At 31.1% G+C, this 20,026-nt stretch overlaps 1 protein-coding gene across 2 annotated transcripts in view; it reads right to left on the minus strand.

The window, feature by feature from the left end:
* The window catches only part of LOC129948245 (ras-related protein Rab-37), a 100,907-nt gene that overhangs the window by 13,485 nt on the left and 67,396 nt on the right, over positions 1-20,026 (minus strand). Inside the window, exons 1-2 of one of the 2 annotated variants that reach the window (XM_056059166.1) lie at positions 17,791-18,516; positions 8,958-9,068 (exon numbers count right to left, since the gene is read on the minus strand). The exons of the other annotated variant lie outside the window; for it this stretch is intronic. Of the exons in view, the coding sequence (XP_055915141.1) occupies positions 8,958-9,068; positions 17,791-18,171 (492 nt within the window). The 5' untranslated portion in view covers positions 18,172-18,516. Of the gene's footprint in view, positions 1-8,957; positions 9,069-17,790; positions 18,517-20,026 lie in introns of those variants that run through there. 2 annotated transcript variants of the gene reach the window in all.

Consider the following 20,026-nt stretch of genomic DNA (forward strand, 5'->3'; position numbering starts at 1 on the left):
AAAGTGGAAATATGCTTTTGAGATTTAAATAGAGGAAATCACACTTCAATAAATCGGTGATAAATAGGTGTTGAGATAAATAATGGAATTTGTTGTATTCAAATCAAGAGAACTAAGTATTTCAAATTCAATTCAAGCTCAACAAGTAAAATAAAAATGCTGAATCAAACACATATCGTTCTTATTGATTTTAACATCAGGATTTTTTGAAATTTTAGTAAAATAATTAAATTATTGCCTACATAGACTGATACCGATAAATATGTTCGCTTTTATGTACAATATTCGCATACTTACATCCTGTATGTATGTACAGCAAACAATTTGTTCGATTTTCCTCAAAAAATACCTTTACCAACCTTAAAAATATTGTCTATCCTTCATAAATCTTCCTAATTTAATAGGAAAGAAAAAAATCTAAAAATACATTCATCTCTTACCCACCGGAAAATTTAAGTTCCACCATCAGAGGAAAAAATACCAAAGCCAGATTATTCAAAGTTCTATAGGTACGAGTATAAAGAGTGTTAACTTCCTTTGTACGTGATGTCGTTGTGTTTTTATTTTTTTGAAAGGTTGAATGATTTCCCCCAAAAATCAAGGATTGCAATTGAGTTAATTCTATATAAGACTCCACGAAGTTCTTCTTTTGGTTTCAATTCGCTTAACCAAAAAGAAGCTAACGCTTTTGAATCGGCCGAACCTTTGCCCCATCAGGCAAGAGTGTTATAAAAAATTTAATAACCTAAGGCTTCTTTTTTTCCTTTATATTACGCACGGCGAAAGTTTTTCATCTCAATTTCCGAAAGATATCAAATAATAATTCTAAGGATAAACTTACGCAACCTTAGAAAAAAAGGTCAAGATTAATTCAAAAGTTGATTGAGGGTAGCAAATTTTTGTAACGTCTATTAAGCATAATATAGTAAAGGTATGAAAAATTCACGATATAAGAGGGGATGGTTGTGGATAATAATGATCAAATTATATCCTGTTTAAAAAATAAGAAATTAGAGGAAGAATTTAGACTTTGATTCACGAAGCATTAGTTTTCTTTAATAAGCTTAAAACACCATTTTTCTATAGTTTTATAAGTTTTAAACGCCAAACATAGGTCAATCACATCTTTCGAGAACTTGGCGCTACGCTTGAGGTCTTATATAAGATCGAATTGGAAGTGGTCTACAACTGCTAAAACTGACTAAAACAACAGATGGCGCGGAATGATGATTGTACCAAAAATCTAGAAGGTTCTGCTAATTGAAAAATTAAAAACCACATCCTCCAAATTTCTGTAGTGATGTCAAAAGATTATGAACACTTTTTAAAAATTCTAAGGAAATTTTTTAAGTATGAGGAATACATTATATAATATTAATGCATAACAGGATAAAATGCACGACTGGATCGCACGAACTTGCTCCTTTCGCAAAGAATCTGTTTAAAAAAGTACCTATACATCTATAAGATTTGAAAATATACGTGTAAAATAACCTTGTCTTCAAAGATATAAATGCCATTTAATTTGTCAGAAAAACTCAATTTTTCATTTTTTTGTTTAAAAATCGTTAGACCGCTTTTATTTAAGTTATTTTTGTATGTATACATATACATGCAGTTGTTTAGTGATTGAATTGAAATTTAGTCTGGACGAATCATCATCATACATATTATTAAGTTAGCATGTCTCCCTTTTTCGGCTCTCATACGGAACTAATTTTAACAAATAAGTCGTCAAAACAAAGAAAATTTTCCGTAGACTATGCGAATTGTATTTTATTGAATATTAATTTATAATTTGTTGAAAAAACTCAACTTTTTATTATAATAAAAATATGAAACACTCGAAAAATATTATGTTAAGGGAAATGGTTTGTGTATTTGAATGAACTTAGCGAATACACACCATTTTTTGTCGGTAAGCTGGTTTCATCCCAAGACACAGCTCATCCTAGGACAACTCATCCCGAAAATGAAAAATACTTCAAAGCATACTTAACGAAAATAATTGTTTGTGTATTCAACTAGTTCGTTTAAAGCTCTTTCCTTTGGATAGCGTTAATTTAATTTTATAAGGATGGAAATAAATTATCTAAAGATAAGAAAGAGGCAGAACATGTTTAAATTGTAAAGCGATCGCCTATTGGTTGTGTAGTTAGGTAGGTGTCTAAAACGAATAAAGAAAAGTTCATTGGCGTGCTCTGCTTTATGCAAATAGATAGATAAAGACGTGTTTATGATGATAATGAAGGAATGTTATTGGTAGGTAGAAGGTACTTACTACAATCCAATTTCATTTTTTAGTTCCTACAAGTTTTCAGCTCAAACATGGAGTTATTACGTTCAGTTTATGCATTGATTTGGAGATGGGCGGGGGTTACATTTTATACAAGTAAAAAATAAAAAAAATAATTTGAGATTCAAAATTTTACCTGAAAATTAAGTTTGTCTTCAAAAATTTAAATGCCATTTTAAAAATCAAAATATCTTTGATTTTTCAAATTTTTTTTTCGAAAATCGTTAGAGCTGTGTTTTTTCTTAAATTAATTTTGCATAGCTATATAAAATTTTTTAATTTGGTTTTAAAAATATTTTTGGTATGCAGTTGTTTAGTGATTGTAAATATACGCTCTACATTTGAATTTCGTTAGAAAAATGTTGAACCGTTTTTGAGATATAGAATTTTGAATTTTTTCAAATTCAATATTTTTTTAAAAATCCAAACCAAAAAAATTGTACTCTTGATCATTAAATATTGTTAAGGCAATAAAAGAGCTCGTTCAAAACAAAATTATTGAAATTGGTTCATAAGTTGCTGAGAAAATTAAAAAACAAAATAACGGTTCTATGAGCGGCACCTTTCCTGAGCAATACAAAAATATGTTTTCCTTATTAAAAGAAGCTAAGTTTAAAAATAAAATTTTAAAGAAAATTTAAAAAACATCTATCGGTTTGTTTTTGAGAAAATTCGAATTTGGGTTTTTTGACTAAACAATTTATATGGGGGCTATTAATTTTGATCTTTAATAAAATGAAAACTTTAACTTTCAAATTCGAACTCAAGCGACCCAATGATTTAGGCTGTAGAAGCGTGGACAGAAAGACAGGACAGACGGACGGAATTGCGGAACGCACTTTTTTCGACTTTTCTACCACCGTAATATCATGTTTGATTAAAATCTCGAGTTCGAAATTTTACACGAATGCAAAACTTGCCATATACATAGTGCCTATAATATGTCGCAAGTAAAAAATAAAGACAACATTATTTTGTTGCGTTTTATTGATTTTTTAATTGCATAATAAATATTTCGAGAACAAAGAAGGTTATGATCGGTGCCACAATCGATTTCCTGTTCTAGCCTCTTAGAAGAAAGATTTAAAGATTTTTCTAACTAACTGTAGGTTCTGTCAGATTTTTGATTTTCTATTTGTAATGAGTTTAAAAACATTTTTATTAAGTTGCACACTCACTGCTGTGCCTATTTGGCTCATTGAATTTCTTCAATAGATATGCAAAGCCAACTTTGATTGCAATTGATAAAACAGCCTTTTATTCGATTTAACAAATACTGGGAAGATACTAGCACAAGTATTGCATTGTGAAATGACATTTTCAAACTCTTTTTTTGCATATCTTTTATTCCTAAAATAAATAAATCCACTTTTAATTTATCTTTTCTATAGAAATTTTGGACTTCAGCATTTGTACAGAATAAACAACCATAATGCAAAGTTATGATATAATTGTGTGTTTACCTTAAAATACTTGTCCTTCTGATTTACCAGCAATTCCTTAGCATCATAATTTAGTTTTATTCTCAATAAACTAAAACGGTTAAACGCGTTAATATACTTTATGTATAGTTACACAAGCTTATGTCCACCATTTCTTAGAATAATTCATAAAGCAGATACCTTCATTTCTTTTCCCCCATCCTTCGTTAAGGACGTACTTAGAATTCATTCATTCCCAAACCGATTAGAAGTTATTATACCAAGAATTTTATTTGTCAGAATATTTGATTCATTCCAGAGGCAAAGGGAAATAAATACACACATTTTGCATTTAGTAATGTTGTCTCGGCAAAGTTGTACATATTTTCTCATTCAGTAAACAAGAAGTGATTTTGTAGAAATACACTTTATCACAATGCGATGTAATGCGATTTATTTATCATTTTGAAGTGAAATACAGAAAAAACAACTGGGAAGGATTACTTATATATATAATAATACCCAACATCAAATATAATTCATTTGACATTGTCAAGAAGTTCTTGGAAGAAGAACTTTGCCTTTGGTATTGATTTATGTTAAATATTTGTAAATACCTAGAAGTTGGCATAGCTAGTGTCATCGTGAGTTATTTTTTATTTTTCTTCCTTTAATCGGCTTAAGAATGTTGTTTTATTTTTATGTCTGCCAACATTTCCTATGCAATGCATTTTGCTAAATAAACAATCCAATGTGCAAATTAATGTGTCAAATTATTCAGCCTGCAGACCGCTGAGTGTACCTACTAAAAGACTTAAAGTTTGCAATACTTCATAAGCTTATCAAGCTAAAAAATTGCCATTGTTTTCCTCGAACGTATATGTGATATTATATCGTAAAAAAAATAAATAAAAGCTGGTGAGTTTGGAATAAATGGAGGTTTCCAATATTTTAAAAGTTAAAGTTTGCGATATGAAAACAGTGCACTTTAGTACAAAAAATAACTTCTATGTAGTTTAAAGTGGAGCTGCAGTGATTTCTCAGCTGAGCATTAGGGTCCAAATAACATTATCTTATTTAATGTTAATCGAAAGTAAAACTCTCTTCAAAGTCTGTAGGGATTTATCAGCTCAATGTGTTGTGTTCACAAAAAAATTTACAATTCCACGAACTTCTTAATAGCTTAATGTAAACAAAATTTAATAACTTTAAAACTCCGATTTCGTCGGCAATGTATTTTAGAGCTTATTCTTAACAAACAGAAGCTTAGAAGTGAACAAATTTTAGGTGTTTGCTTTAACACTCATGCGTTATTCAAGTACAAGCTGATCTTTACCATCGGCCATGTTGTTACCATTCTAAGGTGGAGTGGAGTGGAGGTGGAATGAAGTAAAATTAAATTTATGTATCAGCAATTGCAAGGTTATGTTTGAAAACCCTAAAGATTGAAATATACGTATTGTTAAAAAGGAAAACAAACTTTTTGTGCGGCATCATCTAAATTCGTTGCCGTTTCAATAGGAGGACCACAGTTCTTTAGAATATTACGAGCTACGTCAACATTTGTGGTCCTTCGTCCCGGAGCAACCAATACACTGTATGAATATTTCAGCGCCTGAGTACAATGTCTCATTGTCATTCTAGAGGAGTAACTGATCTAACCCCTCATGAACCCGCAACCAAGACTCGTAAAAGCTTACACGGGCGTCTGTCTCCACCCAGCATTAGTCTGTTGTCTTTCCCTCAACATGGGAAATCTGGCTCGAAGCACCAAATATTCACGTAGCTCGTAATATTCTAAAGAACTCTGGTCTTCCTATTGAAAAGGCAACGAATTAAGATGATGCCGCACAAAAGGTTTGTTTTTCTTTTTAACAATACATACATTTTAATCTTTAGGTTTTTCAATTGCAGTTACAAATTTAATTTTACTTCATTGAACTTTTTGGAATGTTGGTTGGGTGGTAGCGATGGTGAGACTGAGAAAAGATAAATTTATATGACATTTGACGGCTGAGAAGCCACCGCCGTCAGAAAATAGCCGTAAGTCGATCATTTTCTGAGTCTCGACCTTAAGGCTGTTAACAACATGGGCGATGGTTAAGATCAGTTTATACTTGAACATGCGTCTTTAACTAAGATGCTTAATGTATAACTTTAAAGACTACATTTTTATTCGATCTCAAAAAGTCTGTTCAAGTGAGAATACCAGGACGAAACTACAATTTTTTATCTACTTTATGCCGGAAAGATGTTTTAGATTTACATATATGTTTATGCAATATTTGTGTGTAGGTGAGATGTATGTATATAGTAAAGTTTACAAAATTTCAAGTTCCTCTTAAATGGCAAACGTTTTCTGAACTTCAAATACGACACAATACAAGAATATAATAGAACACAGTTTCAACACAAAAGATGACAATCTACAAAAAGGAAGCTTAAGGACAGGTACATAGTACACAAGAATATAGTACACAAGAGAAAAATAAAAACTTTTTTGTTTGTTTGCATAACTAAGGGATAAAAATAAACAATGATGGCGAACACAAAATTTATACAAATTTTGTTTATTTTAAAGAAGAAAACTCCTTTTTCACTTTTCAACCCTAGCAAAGTAAGTTACTTACTTATGAATACATTTTATAAAATTGCATTATTATACCTTACATTGTATATTTGGTTGTATAAATGTTAAAAAGGAACATTGGATAAACCCTCTTAAATGTTTTTTTTTTTTAAGTTAATAACATTAGCAAAGAAAAATTATTTTGAAAAATGGAAAATTGAGAAATGAATCAAGTATAGAATATATACAATAATGTCTTTTAAGAACAACAATATTAAAACAATGCCTTTTGAAAGGACTTTAACAAAACTCTGTTCTTCAAACAAATCATCAAAGTAAAGAAAATTAACTTTTATTTTTGGGAATGCTTTTTATTTTTATAAATACAAAACAAAATTATGAATAGGTAATTATTTAATGTTTTTATTTTGATCTAAATAAAATAAAATAAATTTAAAAGAATAGTAATTTGTTAGATATGAAATACAAAAATAAAAAAGAGATTAACTAATTGGAATGTCGAGGTCCGTCATATAAACTTCGACAAAAGAAGAGCAATTTGTTTTTTCCCACAATCAATCTAACACCTAAAAATCCCCGTTATTAAATTTTGACTATAATGGATTATCCAATTTTCGGTTTCAAAAGTATAGGTCTGGAATTTGACATCTGTAAAACTAAGTTGTTAAACCAAGTTTTTGAACACAATTTTCTTCAGCGACGAAGCACATTTCTTACTCGGTGGGTATGTTAAAAAACAAAATTTTAGTTCTAAGAAAACTCAAGTAATTGAAGTGAGGCTATGACATCCACAAATAGTTATTATTTGGTGCGCTCTTTGGTCCGGAGGCTTGGTTGGACATTACTTTTTCAAAAACGACGATGGAACGACTGTCATTGTTAATTTGGAAAGTTATGGTCACAGGAAAAAAGGTTTTTGTGCCTGCCATTTGAAAATACCACTAAAAGAATATGTGGTTTCAACAAGGCGGTGCCAAAACTTGAGCAAATATGACTTTATTGCAAGAGGCATTTCCTGGCCGCTTTTTTTCTCGTCGTGGCGATATTAACTGGCCACCAAGATCATGTGATTTGACACCGCATTATTTTTGTGAGGCTACCTTTAACTCTTGAGCACTAAAAAACCAACATTCGTCAAGTTATTGCTGAGAAACCACCAATATGAGTCAAAAAGTTGTAAAAAAAACGGATGCTTGCAACAATTCCCGTAATGGAACATAGTGTAAACGTTCAAGCATTAAATTAAATTAATTAATAAAGAAATATCTTGAAAAACAATATTTTATATGTGTTTTATTCACGTTTACTCTTGAATCCATAAAATTGATAAACTAAAGCAAAACAAAATTTTCAGCTCTAGAATTATTATATCTGTAGTATGCATGTTGCAAGTTAAAAACTTTAAATTTTTAAACTTTTTAAAATTATTGCTTTTACCATTCGACTAAGCTCAACTCAACACCAATAACTCAAGTCACTTAACTTAAGAAAAAAAAATGTTCTTCTTGAATCTCTGGCTTGTGCGATTCTTTCAGTACCTACCTATGTTCGAGGAGAATCGATCAATTTTACAGAATGACCTTAATCGAGGCCTATTATTTCTTGGAGATTGATTTTATGTACAAGTAAAGTGTGCATTATTCAAAATGGAAACAGTTTAAAGAACATTCTCTTAGCCCCAGATTGTCTCAGTCTCTTAATTTCTTAACAACGAAACTATATTATGTTCAAAAACTATTTTGGGATTGCTAGTTAATTTTAAAAGTTTCAAAAAATATTTAAACCAATATATCATTCCGTTATTGTTTATTAAATTTTATACGGACTTATGTCCAGTGTATCCTGCTTGCTATCAAAATATCCACACTATTCTTCATTCCGGTTTTTTCCCATTTGCCATTTAACGTTATATTTCAAAATGTTTGTTTTTTTTTAAACTTAGTCTTTTGAACGTTTGTGCTTCGAGACTTTTTGGTTCAGAAATAAGAACTATGTATGTTTTTAGAGATTTTAAATATTAATTGAAAGAATTAGGAATTAGTCGGAATGTTAAAATATCACAAAAACAAACAACAAAGTTAAGAACATGATCATTTTTAAACTTCTGCAAAAAGAATTTATCAATAGTAAAAACACATTATACATTGGTTCAAAAGTCTTTAATTTATTTATCACTGCACAGCATACAACTTAAGTTCTACAACAACCATCGAGAGATTTTTAAATTACAAAAGCTTTAAATTATAGAAAAATATTAATAGCATATTTCTGAAAAGGTACATAAAGTACTTTGTTATAAATGTACATCACGTATAAATGTACACATCAAAAAATAGAATTATCAAGAACAATAACAAAAGAAAAAAAGAAAACAGCTCATAAATAAATATTTATCACAAATAACCTACATACGTTTTTGATGACAATGCATATATGTCAGTTTAAGGACCCTCACACATACACATAAATGACACAAACGATTTAAAAAGGAAATAAAAGAAAACAAAAACAACATCAACAATAAAAAAATCCACATCCGTTACAATCACAATATAATTCACAACACATAAATCCAAAGAACCGAAAATTGAATTTAAAAAATAAAATCTTCAAATCTGGAATTTTGGCAAATCTGAAATCTCGCTCTCACCCTAAAATCAATTCCAACGGTTGAAATGAAATTGCCTGAAAGAAATGTACCATCCCGGAATCTCACCAAAAGACATGTCTTCCCGACACCTGAATCACCAAGGAGCATCACCTGTTGAGTTATATACATAGGTATAAACATACATACATATAAATGAGTGTAATATTATAAATTGATTTTTGTGTGTTCTTCAAGTTTTCTTTTTCTTTTTATTTTATTTTGTTTGTTTTTCTTTGAAGAAAAGTTTTTAAACGCTTTTTAAATTTTATTTTTTCTTCGTAGGATAAATTCTTTTTGTTCGTAAATTTACAACATTTTGGGACGCAAGATTTAAAACATTCGTACTCACAAGACCACACATTCAATTTCATAGCTCACTCATGCAATTAATTTATGGTTACCTTCATACGTCGTCGCGTCACCGTTCGTCGTCGTAGACGCGTCGGTCGTCAGGTCGTCTTGTTAAAAAGAAGTCTATAGAAAATTTATTTTGACTTATGTACATATATTTTGGTCCTCTTACCCTGGTTTATAAATTTGCATAACAAACACATCAAGCTCATAATTATTTTAGATGGATGATATTCAAATATATGTTTATTCTTGAGACAGATTTTTACCAATACCACTTTGAACGTTATCCTTGCAAATACATCTGCCACACATATTCATACAGACACACACTCAAACATACACAATACATACAATTTTATAGCAGACATTTAAATTATGTCCATAATAATTTTGATTTCTCAAGTAGACGAAGTGAAGGAGCTATAAATGTTAAGTTGTTATTATTATTGTTATAAAAGGTCCTTGCCGTTAAGTGGTTGTCGAGCTTTTTTTATGGTTTAAGTTATATCCTATTTGGAAGCCAACCAACAGAACCAGTAGTAAATAAGTTGAGTGTGAAATTCTTTGAAATTTGAATTAAGTTACATAACATTAAACTATAAAGTTTTTTACACCTCCTCCTTTATTTAAATCACTATTGTGGAACTAAGCAGGTGAGTTTTAAAAGTTGAAGGACTTTTATTTTGTTTCACCACAGGATTTGATTTTGATTTGTTTTGTTTGTTTTTAAAGAAAAATAAATCACAGCAGCTATTGTATGCAAAACGTTTATATGCAGATATTTTTCTAGAAATTCACTTGGGCTGTGTTTTTGATTGCTATACAAAAAACTTTTCTCTCAAATTCGGGATTTTGTTTTGAACATAAGGTAGTATTGGACATTTTTTATGATTTTCTGAAATTATTCTAAGAATTTGATGTTTTAAAGTTCTGCACATTTTTTTTTTCGAAAAAAATATCTATTCTGTTTTAAATTTGGCTAGAGATCTCTAAAGGTGTATTCTCAGAAATATAAACAAACCTTTTTTGTAAAAATTTTTCAAAAATTTAAGAATTGAATGTATTGGGTTTGATTTCTAAAAATATTCTATTTTATTTCAATAAGAAAAAAAGAAATACAAGGCTCATTTGATAAACATAGGTAGAAAATTCTATTTAATGTATTGCTCCTGCTCTGAGAAAGTTCTCAAAAATCTTCGAAAAACAAACTCTGGGGAGGTATATAATTTGTTTTTTTTTTATAATAAACGGGCACTCAAGGGGTTTTTAATACCCTTAACATGTTTAAAGTTTAAACACAGTGTGAGCTTTAGGAAAATAGGAAAGAATTAAAGAGGAGATGCCGATGCACATTGGTCTTAAAGTTTTGAATATCAAAATGATAGGGAAGAACAGAGCTGGGCATTCTACATTTTCCATGTGTGTTTAAAAAAAGAATCTCTATACTTGACAGTACGTCCCAAATTGAGCTCATTCCATATGAGGTGATCTGTGATACATATACCGAGTACTGAAAGTTTATTAGTTTCATGGATGCAAGTGCCGCTCATGGATAGCGGTATCGGGGGTGGGTTACGCTTTAACAACAGGAGACAGCATTGAGTTTTCAAAGCATTAAATTCTACACGGTTTTTGATTCCCCATTGTACAATGCTGTCGAGATCAGAATATTATGAGATTATCATAAGCAGCCGTTAAAATTCCAGTTATAAGTTTCAGACAAAAGATCATTTACAAAAATAAGAAAGAGCGTCAGAGACAAAACGGAACCCTGGGGTACACCAGCGTTTATTTTGTGAATATCATATTTGAACCTGTCCAATACTACTTGAATTGAACGGTCCGAAAGGTTATTTAAGTGGAAAGACTTTGAATACAATTGATCAAATTTGTAAACCAAAAATGTATACAAAAGCATTACAAAATTTTTATTAGATAACAGTGACATTTTAAACTTATAAACGAGGTATGGTTGCGCGGATAGTTTAAAATCTTCTAGTAATAATAATTATTTTTATGAAGTATAAATATTTTTTATTTCAATTTAATTTAGCACTAATCGGTGCATAATATTTTTTGATAACCTGTCTTTCGTTAACACAATTAAATTCGACGGTTATCCTACACGTGAACATGCAACTTATAGCCCATGAGAAAAACATGGATTTCCATATTTTAACCACACATTGTTTGGCCTTGAGACTCTGATGGTATCATTGGAATACGTGGCAAAAGGACCACTTTTTCTTCACACTTTCCAATTCTTTCGAAAATATTTCGGTACGATTTTGTGATGACCTAAACGTATACCGTTGAATAACTGAGGTGGATTCAAATCGAATCGAAGATCATGTGGTGTCATTCTAGGTATATTTAATGAATTTAAAAATTAAACTGGAAAATTTACACTTTTACACAATTAAGATGTTTGCTATCATATCTTTTAAGTAAGATCAAACTGCACATGGTGTACAAATTTTATTAAAATCGGTTAAGTAGTTTGGGAGTTCATCAAGGATAAACATCGTTGAATTTATTTCAAATACATATTTAACGAAGACAAAAAGAAAATTCTGTTTAATTTATTGTTCCTGCTCTGGGAAATATTTAAAAAAAATTCGAAAAATTTTGATTTTTTTTACTATTATCTTATTGGAAAAATTGGTTGAAACATCTGACGCACGTTTTTTGTTTTGTTTCACTGTCAAACATCGTCTTACAAACGAACAACGCTTGCAAATTATTGAATTTTACTATCAAAATGCGTGGTCTGTTAAAAAAGTTCATCGCGTGCTTCTTTAACTTTTACGGTCAGTTTAGTCGACCCACTTTTTGGGCTATTGTGACTAAATCTCACACGAAATTTAAATTGTTGGACATTAAACCACCAACACGCTTACATAAAGTGCGATCTGATAAAAATATTGCAGCTGTATTAGCCAAATGCCCCTCAATTATCAATTCGTCGCCGTTCGCAACAATTGAGCCTTTTTTACTCAACAACATGGAAAATTTTGGGGAATGTTTTAGGTGTAATACCTTTCAAGATACAGCTGGTGCAAGAATTAAAGCCGAACGATCTACTGCAACGTAAAATTTTGCGTGAATGGGCTCTTGTAAAGTTGGCCGAAGATCCACTTTTTACCGAAAAATTGTGTTCAGCGACGAAACTAATTTTTGGCTCAATGGGTACGTAAAAAAGCAGAATTGTGGATTGTGGAGTGAATATCAGCCAGTAGCATTGCAAGAGCTAACAATGCATCGAGAAAAAGTCACAGTTTGGTGGGATTTATGGGCTGATGGCATCATTGGACCGTACTTCTTTAAAGATAATGCGAATCGTAACTTAATTGTGAATGGTGAGCGCTGCCGTGAGATGATATCCAACTTTTTTTTTACCCAAATTGAAAGAGCTTTATTTGTAATACATGTAGTTTCAACAAGACGCTGCCATTTTTTTCACGTTCGCAACATGCCGAAATGTTGGAAAGAGTATGCGGATGGACAATTTAAGGCGCAGTCAAGGTCTACATTTACATGAAATTATCTTCAAACATTAAATTATATGAACCGTACTATCGATTCAAATAAAGATTTAATGCATTTTTCTAGATTGTATGTATTTTTTTTAACTTTCCTATAGCTTTTAAAAAATCATTCTTTTTAAACATTATTCCATATATAACATAAATGAAGAGTATCAAACACAAAATAACAACAAAATTCTACCCCCATATGTGTGAAACAACGTTGGATTGGCTTGAAAAAGTCAATTTCTCATTAGTTGCTATAAAAATGAAATAAAACTCTATTCGCATATCAAACAATTAATAAATTATTCGAACGCAAAATACCCTGCCGATAAGTGTTTAAGTTTCCTACACCTTTCCAAAAAGTTTTCATTCCTTTGAATATGCCAACAAACACTTAAGGCCAATATCATACAAGCAATTTGTTAGCTAAGGTCCCCAGCCATTAACTAGGTCTTGGAAAAGTGAAGTGACAGTATACGACTTTTAGCAAAATATATCCCTCATAAATGAAGAAAAACACAAACATTTTCATTTTTTAACACAAAATGGCAGATTCGATCGTGGTTTACATTTAAAGATATGCTTTTAATTTTCTATTCAGTAGTATAACGAAATCCGTAGACATTTTTAAATTGCAGTTAATTAAGTGTAAACAATCTGCCCTGAGTTATACGCGCTAAAAATCAAATATTATCCCTTCGAATAAAAAGTGAACCCTTTCATTAAAATGTTTTTTGAATATTTATATTTGTATGGATATATTTCTGAATCTTGATGCTTGGAGTAAAAAGTTAAACATTTTTTTTAATTTAATTAACGGAAAATTATTTTCAAAAATATTTCAGCTGTAAGTATTTAACCTTTCGTATATATATACTAAGATCTTATTCATAAAAACAGTTAATATTGAATAAAAAGGACCATAACAAAAACTTTTTGTTTTGTAGGATAGTCTTATCGATTTAAAGCGTCCGAAACAATGAAGAGGATTTCTTAGAAAAGGGAGGGTTTAAATTAAGGTGTGGTTATGGGTGACATTCTGCATGGTTCTAATTTGTAAATTCCAGAGGTGGCTTATAAAAGGTAGAACGTTATGATTTGATTAATGAACAAGCATTTCTTTTTTCTTTGAAAAAAAACTTTTCAGCATTCAATAAGATGTTTCATATTAAACAGCCTGCTATTTGGACAGCTGTTGATGCTTGAAGCTTGAAGCTTGCCATTTCTTATATTTGATAAGCAAAAACTACAAAAAATTGGCAATACATTTTTCAACAATGTATTTAAATTGTAAAAATTAGCTACAAAAATGGTGAATATTTTGCAATCTTAGTTTTACAAAATAAAATCTCCTCACCATGTTATTTCTTGAAGAAGTGATCACAAATGGCATCCAAGATCTTGTGGTTGACAACTTTTAGACTGGTTTTTGAGGCCACATAAATAACGATTCAAACATGAATCGATATCAACAATGCTATTTTTCCACATGTAAATCGTATACTTGAAAAAGTCATTTTTTAACAAAACCCTGTTTGTAATTGAAAAGAAAAAACCACGTCTATCTACCTTTAACAACTCAATGATGTTTAAAGATTTAAGAGCATTTAACTTTAACCAAAACAAATCATTGAAAATCACACTGCTTTTTCATGTAATTCATTTACTTCAAGGCAAATGTAGATCTAATATAAATAATACAAAAAAGGTACTTCCTAAATCCTTACACGTTTTGCGGTTTATAGAAAACGCTAAATTCATTTTTCCCTCAAGTAATATGAATTAAGGTATATCTTTATTCGGAATATATGTTAATATAAAGAGGAAAAGGATAAACTTAAAGAAAACCATGACTCTTGACTTATTTTAAGTTTTAAGTCTTAATAAAGTAGATACATGTTTATCTTCTACTACCATTTGATAAATTACTTCTGGAAAAAAAGAAAAATTATTTCTTTAAATTTAAGAAGAATTTCGTATAGTCAATGTCTTGTATGTAGGAATATGTAATTTTCTATTTAAAACTTAAAATTAAAGTAATTTTAAAGGAATTTAAAGTTGTTCTATTTTCTGTTGTTCTGTTCTGGTAGGTTCAATTGCTTTAGGCTTTAATTATTTTATTATTCAAATTAGTATTTTAATTAAAGACTATTCTAGTTTGTATAAAAGATAATTTATACAAATTTAAATACAAACAGTTTCGTTGTGAACGCCTACAGACATCAATATTAATATTTTTGGTGCAGGAAATGTTTAAAGAAGTTATATCTTGTATAATTGTATATTTTGGGGAATTCAGAAGATGTCAGAGCCATTTTTTAAGCTATAATTAATTCATAACCATGGTATAGTTTTAAATGTATAATATGGAAAATAAAAACATTTTTTAAGGCTCTCAGTAGTAAGGAAAGCCACTCAAATTTCACTAATGAATGAGCATCTATGTGAAATCGCCCTCTGAGTTTTTGTGAAAAAGAACCCTAAGAGACTAATGAAAGTTCACAATCAACATTTTGTAGAATTTTTTTCATAATTGAGAAGACACTATGAATCAAAAAAAGCGATAACATACTTTGGATGGCTGCGAACGGCGGAAAAAATCAAAGTGATATTATGGCATTTCAAATGACAACTGAGTTTGACAGATGACTTAACCATGTTTTTTTGTAATAAGCGCACACTCAAGGGAATAATACTATCCTTATTATATAATGGCTCAGAAAAACAGAGTGTGGCATATTCGCGTAGTACAGCTAAAGCACGAATCTCTGTTTTTGACAGTACGACCAAAGTTGGGCTCGAGGGTATATTGATGAGCATTCCTAGAACCGCGAGTATTACGGTTGAAATGTTTAAGAGGAGGAATGCAACTGGCTATTTCTCTAGAGCATAAACCATTAAAATATCGTTAAAAGAGGGTGAGACAGAAAACATTTCTACGATGTTCAAGCGACGTAAATGATCTTATGACGGTAATATCAGCAATCAATCTAAATGCTCTACATTCAATGCTGTTCAAGAGGCTTAAGTAAGTTGGAGGAGCACCAGTCCAGATATGGAAGTTATACTTAAGTTTTGGACGTATGTATCCCGTCTGTGATCGAAATGTTTAGTCCCTTGACGCATGTGCCATCTATGGATGATGGTAAGGGGGTATATCTCGCTTTAACAATACAAGACAGCATTGGGTTTTCAAAGCTTTAAATTCAACGTGTTTTTTTATTCCCCATTAATGCTGTTTAGGTGGTAATTTAATGAGCTTATCATATTTTATCGTTGCAGTTCCGAAGAAAAACTATTTGAATCTGAAAACGAATATGAAAAGCTAAGAGCACTATCGTCAGCGAAACAATGTATTGGATTAGAAGTTGCAGACGGGAGATTATTAATAAAAATGAGAAAGAGTGTTGGAGATAGAACAGAGCCTTGGGGCACACCAGCATTTATTTTGTGCGATTCAGACTTGAATCTCTTCAATACAACGTGTATTGAACGACTCGAAAGGTAATAACTATTCCAATGAAGCAGGGATTCTTTAAAAACCGAAGGCAAGCTTTTCCTATAAAAGAGCCTGATCCAATATAAAATGATTTTGAAATATCAAGTGCAATAATCATACTTTCTCCAAAACGATGTAAAGATTTGCTCCACTGTTTGGTGAGATGCACCATGAGATCACCATGAGATCACCTATTGCTAAGAAAGTCGTATTGTCGGTTTATAAAGAAAAAAGGAACGAAAGCAGTAATCTAAACTACAAATTGAAGCCATTATATTTTCAATCTTTTCCAGAGTTATAGCTTCTTGAAACCTATGCACATACGAAAAGAACAAGTATTCTTTTAAGGATAGATTACTTTCCCTGTATATGTTTGAGGAACCGCATTTTACAATTGTCTTACCTGTGCTGTTCTCCTATTAGTTCCAGAGGAAATTGAAAGTCCGTTGTTTACACTATCAAGCACCATGTATGTATTTTTAAATATAAAATAAATATGTAAGTGCGATTTATTCCTTATGTATCAAATATTAGTTTACGGGGAAATAATTTTCAAAGAAGTAGGCCCTGGTTTTGAAAATGATTCGTTCTTTTCCAAATACAACGTACAAATTCAGTACAACCATGTGTCAAAGTTCAAATTAAGTTATTTAGTAAATAAAATGTTAACTGAAAAACGTAATGCAGGTACAAAAATATATTTTCAAAAAAAAAGTCCCTGGAAAAAATCAATAATTCGATTTTGTTGCTACCAAAGATATTCATATTATTTGAAATCTTATAAATCAGTAATCTGCAATATTTTTTTGAGATTTTCTTCTTCCATACATTTTTAACCCATTTAAGACATACATAAACCAAAAATAACATCCTTTCGCACATTTTCAACTTATCTCAATCTCACCCATAACCAGATATCATATCTTCTAAGTTCAAATGTTATATCCTTATCAAATCAAAGTTGATGTGTGTTACATCAGAATAAAAGCCAAAGCCAGTCACTCTGGGTTCTTGAGGTGAAACTTAAAACCGACAGTTCCCTCACAGTTGTCACACTTTGACAGTCGATTTCCAGTCCACAGAAAGCTATACTCTCTTTTTATTAAAAACCCATTTCGCAAATCAAGTTAACCTGCGTTACCAAGGGAAATGTACAAATACAAAGCACAAAACGTGACTATATCCAATTTGAGAGGAAGCAACGTAACGTGTGCTTTGTGAAAAGGGATCATCACTTCATCATGCATTGGGAGCACCACCAGCGCTACCCTTGTAAGCACAGCAGAACACATTCACAACTCACAAATGAGTGTTTACCATAGCCATTACATTCACACCCTCTTGAACTTCATCATCATTCTCTTCCTCGCATTCAGCCAACCGTACAACTGACAACCCACAACCCACAACCGCACCAACAAACAAAACAATATAAAGTCATAATCACCTTGCCAAAGATATCATAAATCTCAGTACTACTACTCCGGCTGGGTTTTCTGGATAGCTGACGTGTGTTGGATTCAGTGGACGTGGGGCCACCTCCAGCAGCACTGAAACCATTGGGCGGGTCTTCTAGTCCATTGTCGATTCCATTGACCCGTTCGAGTGTTTTTGGCGACACTTGACCCGGGCAGACATTCTGCCATGTGGGCTTGACCAGTGACTCCCGGCGGTGCAGTTCTTTGGTGATGGGTGGTGATGACGGCCCAGACGATGAATTACTCGCACAACCAGGTGCAGCAGCATTGGAGCTGGGTGTTGGATTGAAGGTGTTTAGGTTCGGTGAACCTTGGTTTATTGAAAAACTGTGAATTGATTGACGTCGCATGCTTTTGCTTTTGATTTTCGTTCTCGGTCTCGTCTACAGATGGCAGCATGTGTTTCGATTCAAATTCAATCTATATTAAAGGTGAATATGCAACGTGTTTTATTTAATAATGATGTTGCCTCTTCTCAGATACGAATACGAAGTGAACAATATTTTACTATAAATCAGCATTTACACGTTACTTTCAGAAAAAGGACAAACTTTTCGGTTTTATTTTTTTGTTTATTACTTCTTTTGAGAACGAGAAAAAGTTTTCTCGAGTTGGATTACAATCGTTGTTATAATTTGTGTATATCGAAGGTGCTTGACTTTTTTGGTCGTGTTTTCTTTCTCAATTTAGGCAATTTAAAGCTAAAAAGTAAAATTTTGTTTTGTTAAGTATTGTTTTTATTTCGTCTGGATTCAAAAAAGTTTTCATTTAACCAAGTTGTTTAACGATAACGATATGGCATTATACTTATTGTAATACGTGGGAGACTCGTTGACAATGTTTTGAGAAATTAAATATCCTTACTATAAACGAATATTATAACTTTGTTATTCAACACCTAAGAAATTTATTGAATAATATTTAAAGGAGTACCCGTGGCATGATGTTTATTGCGTTGGGCTGTCATGCAAGGGGTCTTGGGTTCAATCCCTGCCTGTGCCACCTTCATTAAAAAAAAAAAAAAATTTACGCGGGTACTGCCTCTTGCGAGAAATTGACAAATCCTTCAAGAGTAATTCTTGTCATGAAAAAGTGCTTTCTCAAAAACTAGCCGTTCGGATTCGGCATAAAATTGTAGGTCCCTTCCATTCATGACAACAGTACTCGCACACAGGAATGGTTGAGAGTTGTAAGTCACTAGGCCCTGGTTCACAACGGACTGTTGCGCCACCCCATTTGATTTGAATATTTAAAGCATCATAAAACCATCACATTGTTTACTTCAAGAAAGTTTGGTGTGTTTTTAAAAAATTCAGAGTAACATTGTTAAGTTATAGTATAACGTATTCCGAATATAACTTTACCGATTCTTTTGCGATTTTTTAAATATAACAAATATTGATTAAAAACAACTATATTGCTATTCCAAAATGGTCTTTATTTCACTAAATAACTTACACTAATATAAAGTTTTTCTAAAATGATTTAGTTTCTAGATTCTAGGTCTATAATTTTAATTCTGGTTGAGTTTACTTTTTTTTTTTTTTATTTCGAAAACAACTTTGTAATTCTTTTTTTTTTCATACAAATTTAAGTTTGAGTAATAGACGTAAATTAGCAAAAGGAAACTACAGTTTGAACGTACAATTTTTCTAAAAGAAAAAATTATTTTGTAATGATTTAAGTTTTTCCTTTTTACTCCATCAACGGACAAGTTTTTTAATCGAATTAATTGAACGGGTGTCAAACAGACTTGAGCAAATACAAACTTTTTACATTTCTTTACAACTCAAATAGATAGAAAGTTTTATTTTGTGGTTATGAGCATCAATAAAACAAAAAGTCATAGTTATATTTCTTCTTTCCAACATTGCTGTATTTTTTTTACACCTGGGGGAAAGTTATGTATACACTTAGTTTTCATGTTAAAAAGAAAAACATCAAAAAGACTCCTAGGTGGCACGTACTACTTTCTTGCTATCATAGTTAAAATAAATTAAATGAGTTAAAGTGGCAAGTTCTGAAAGTTTTGGTAGTTAGGTCTTGGAGTTGAAATATTTATGAAGTATGACATTCATAGCTCTTAAAATAGTTCTATATAGAACTGTGGTCTGGTCAGTATAAACTAATGCTTCTTTTTAAATAATCTTAAATTGTGAATGTTAAGCAATATTTTAGAAAAATATATAAAGCGATGATTTAGTT

This window comes from Eupeodes corollae, chromosome 2 (assembly GCF_945859685.1).
Source record: "Eupeodes corollae chromosome 2, idEupCoro1.1, whole genome shotgun sequence".
Lineage (NCBI taxonomy): Eukaryota > Metazoa > Arthropoda > Insecta > Diptera > Syrphidae > Eupeodes > Eupeodes corollae.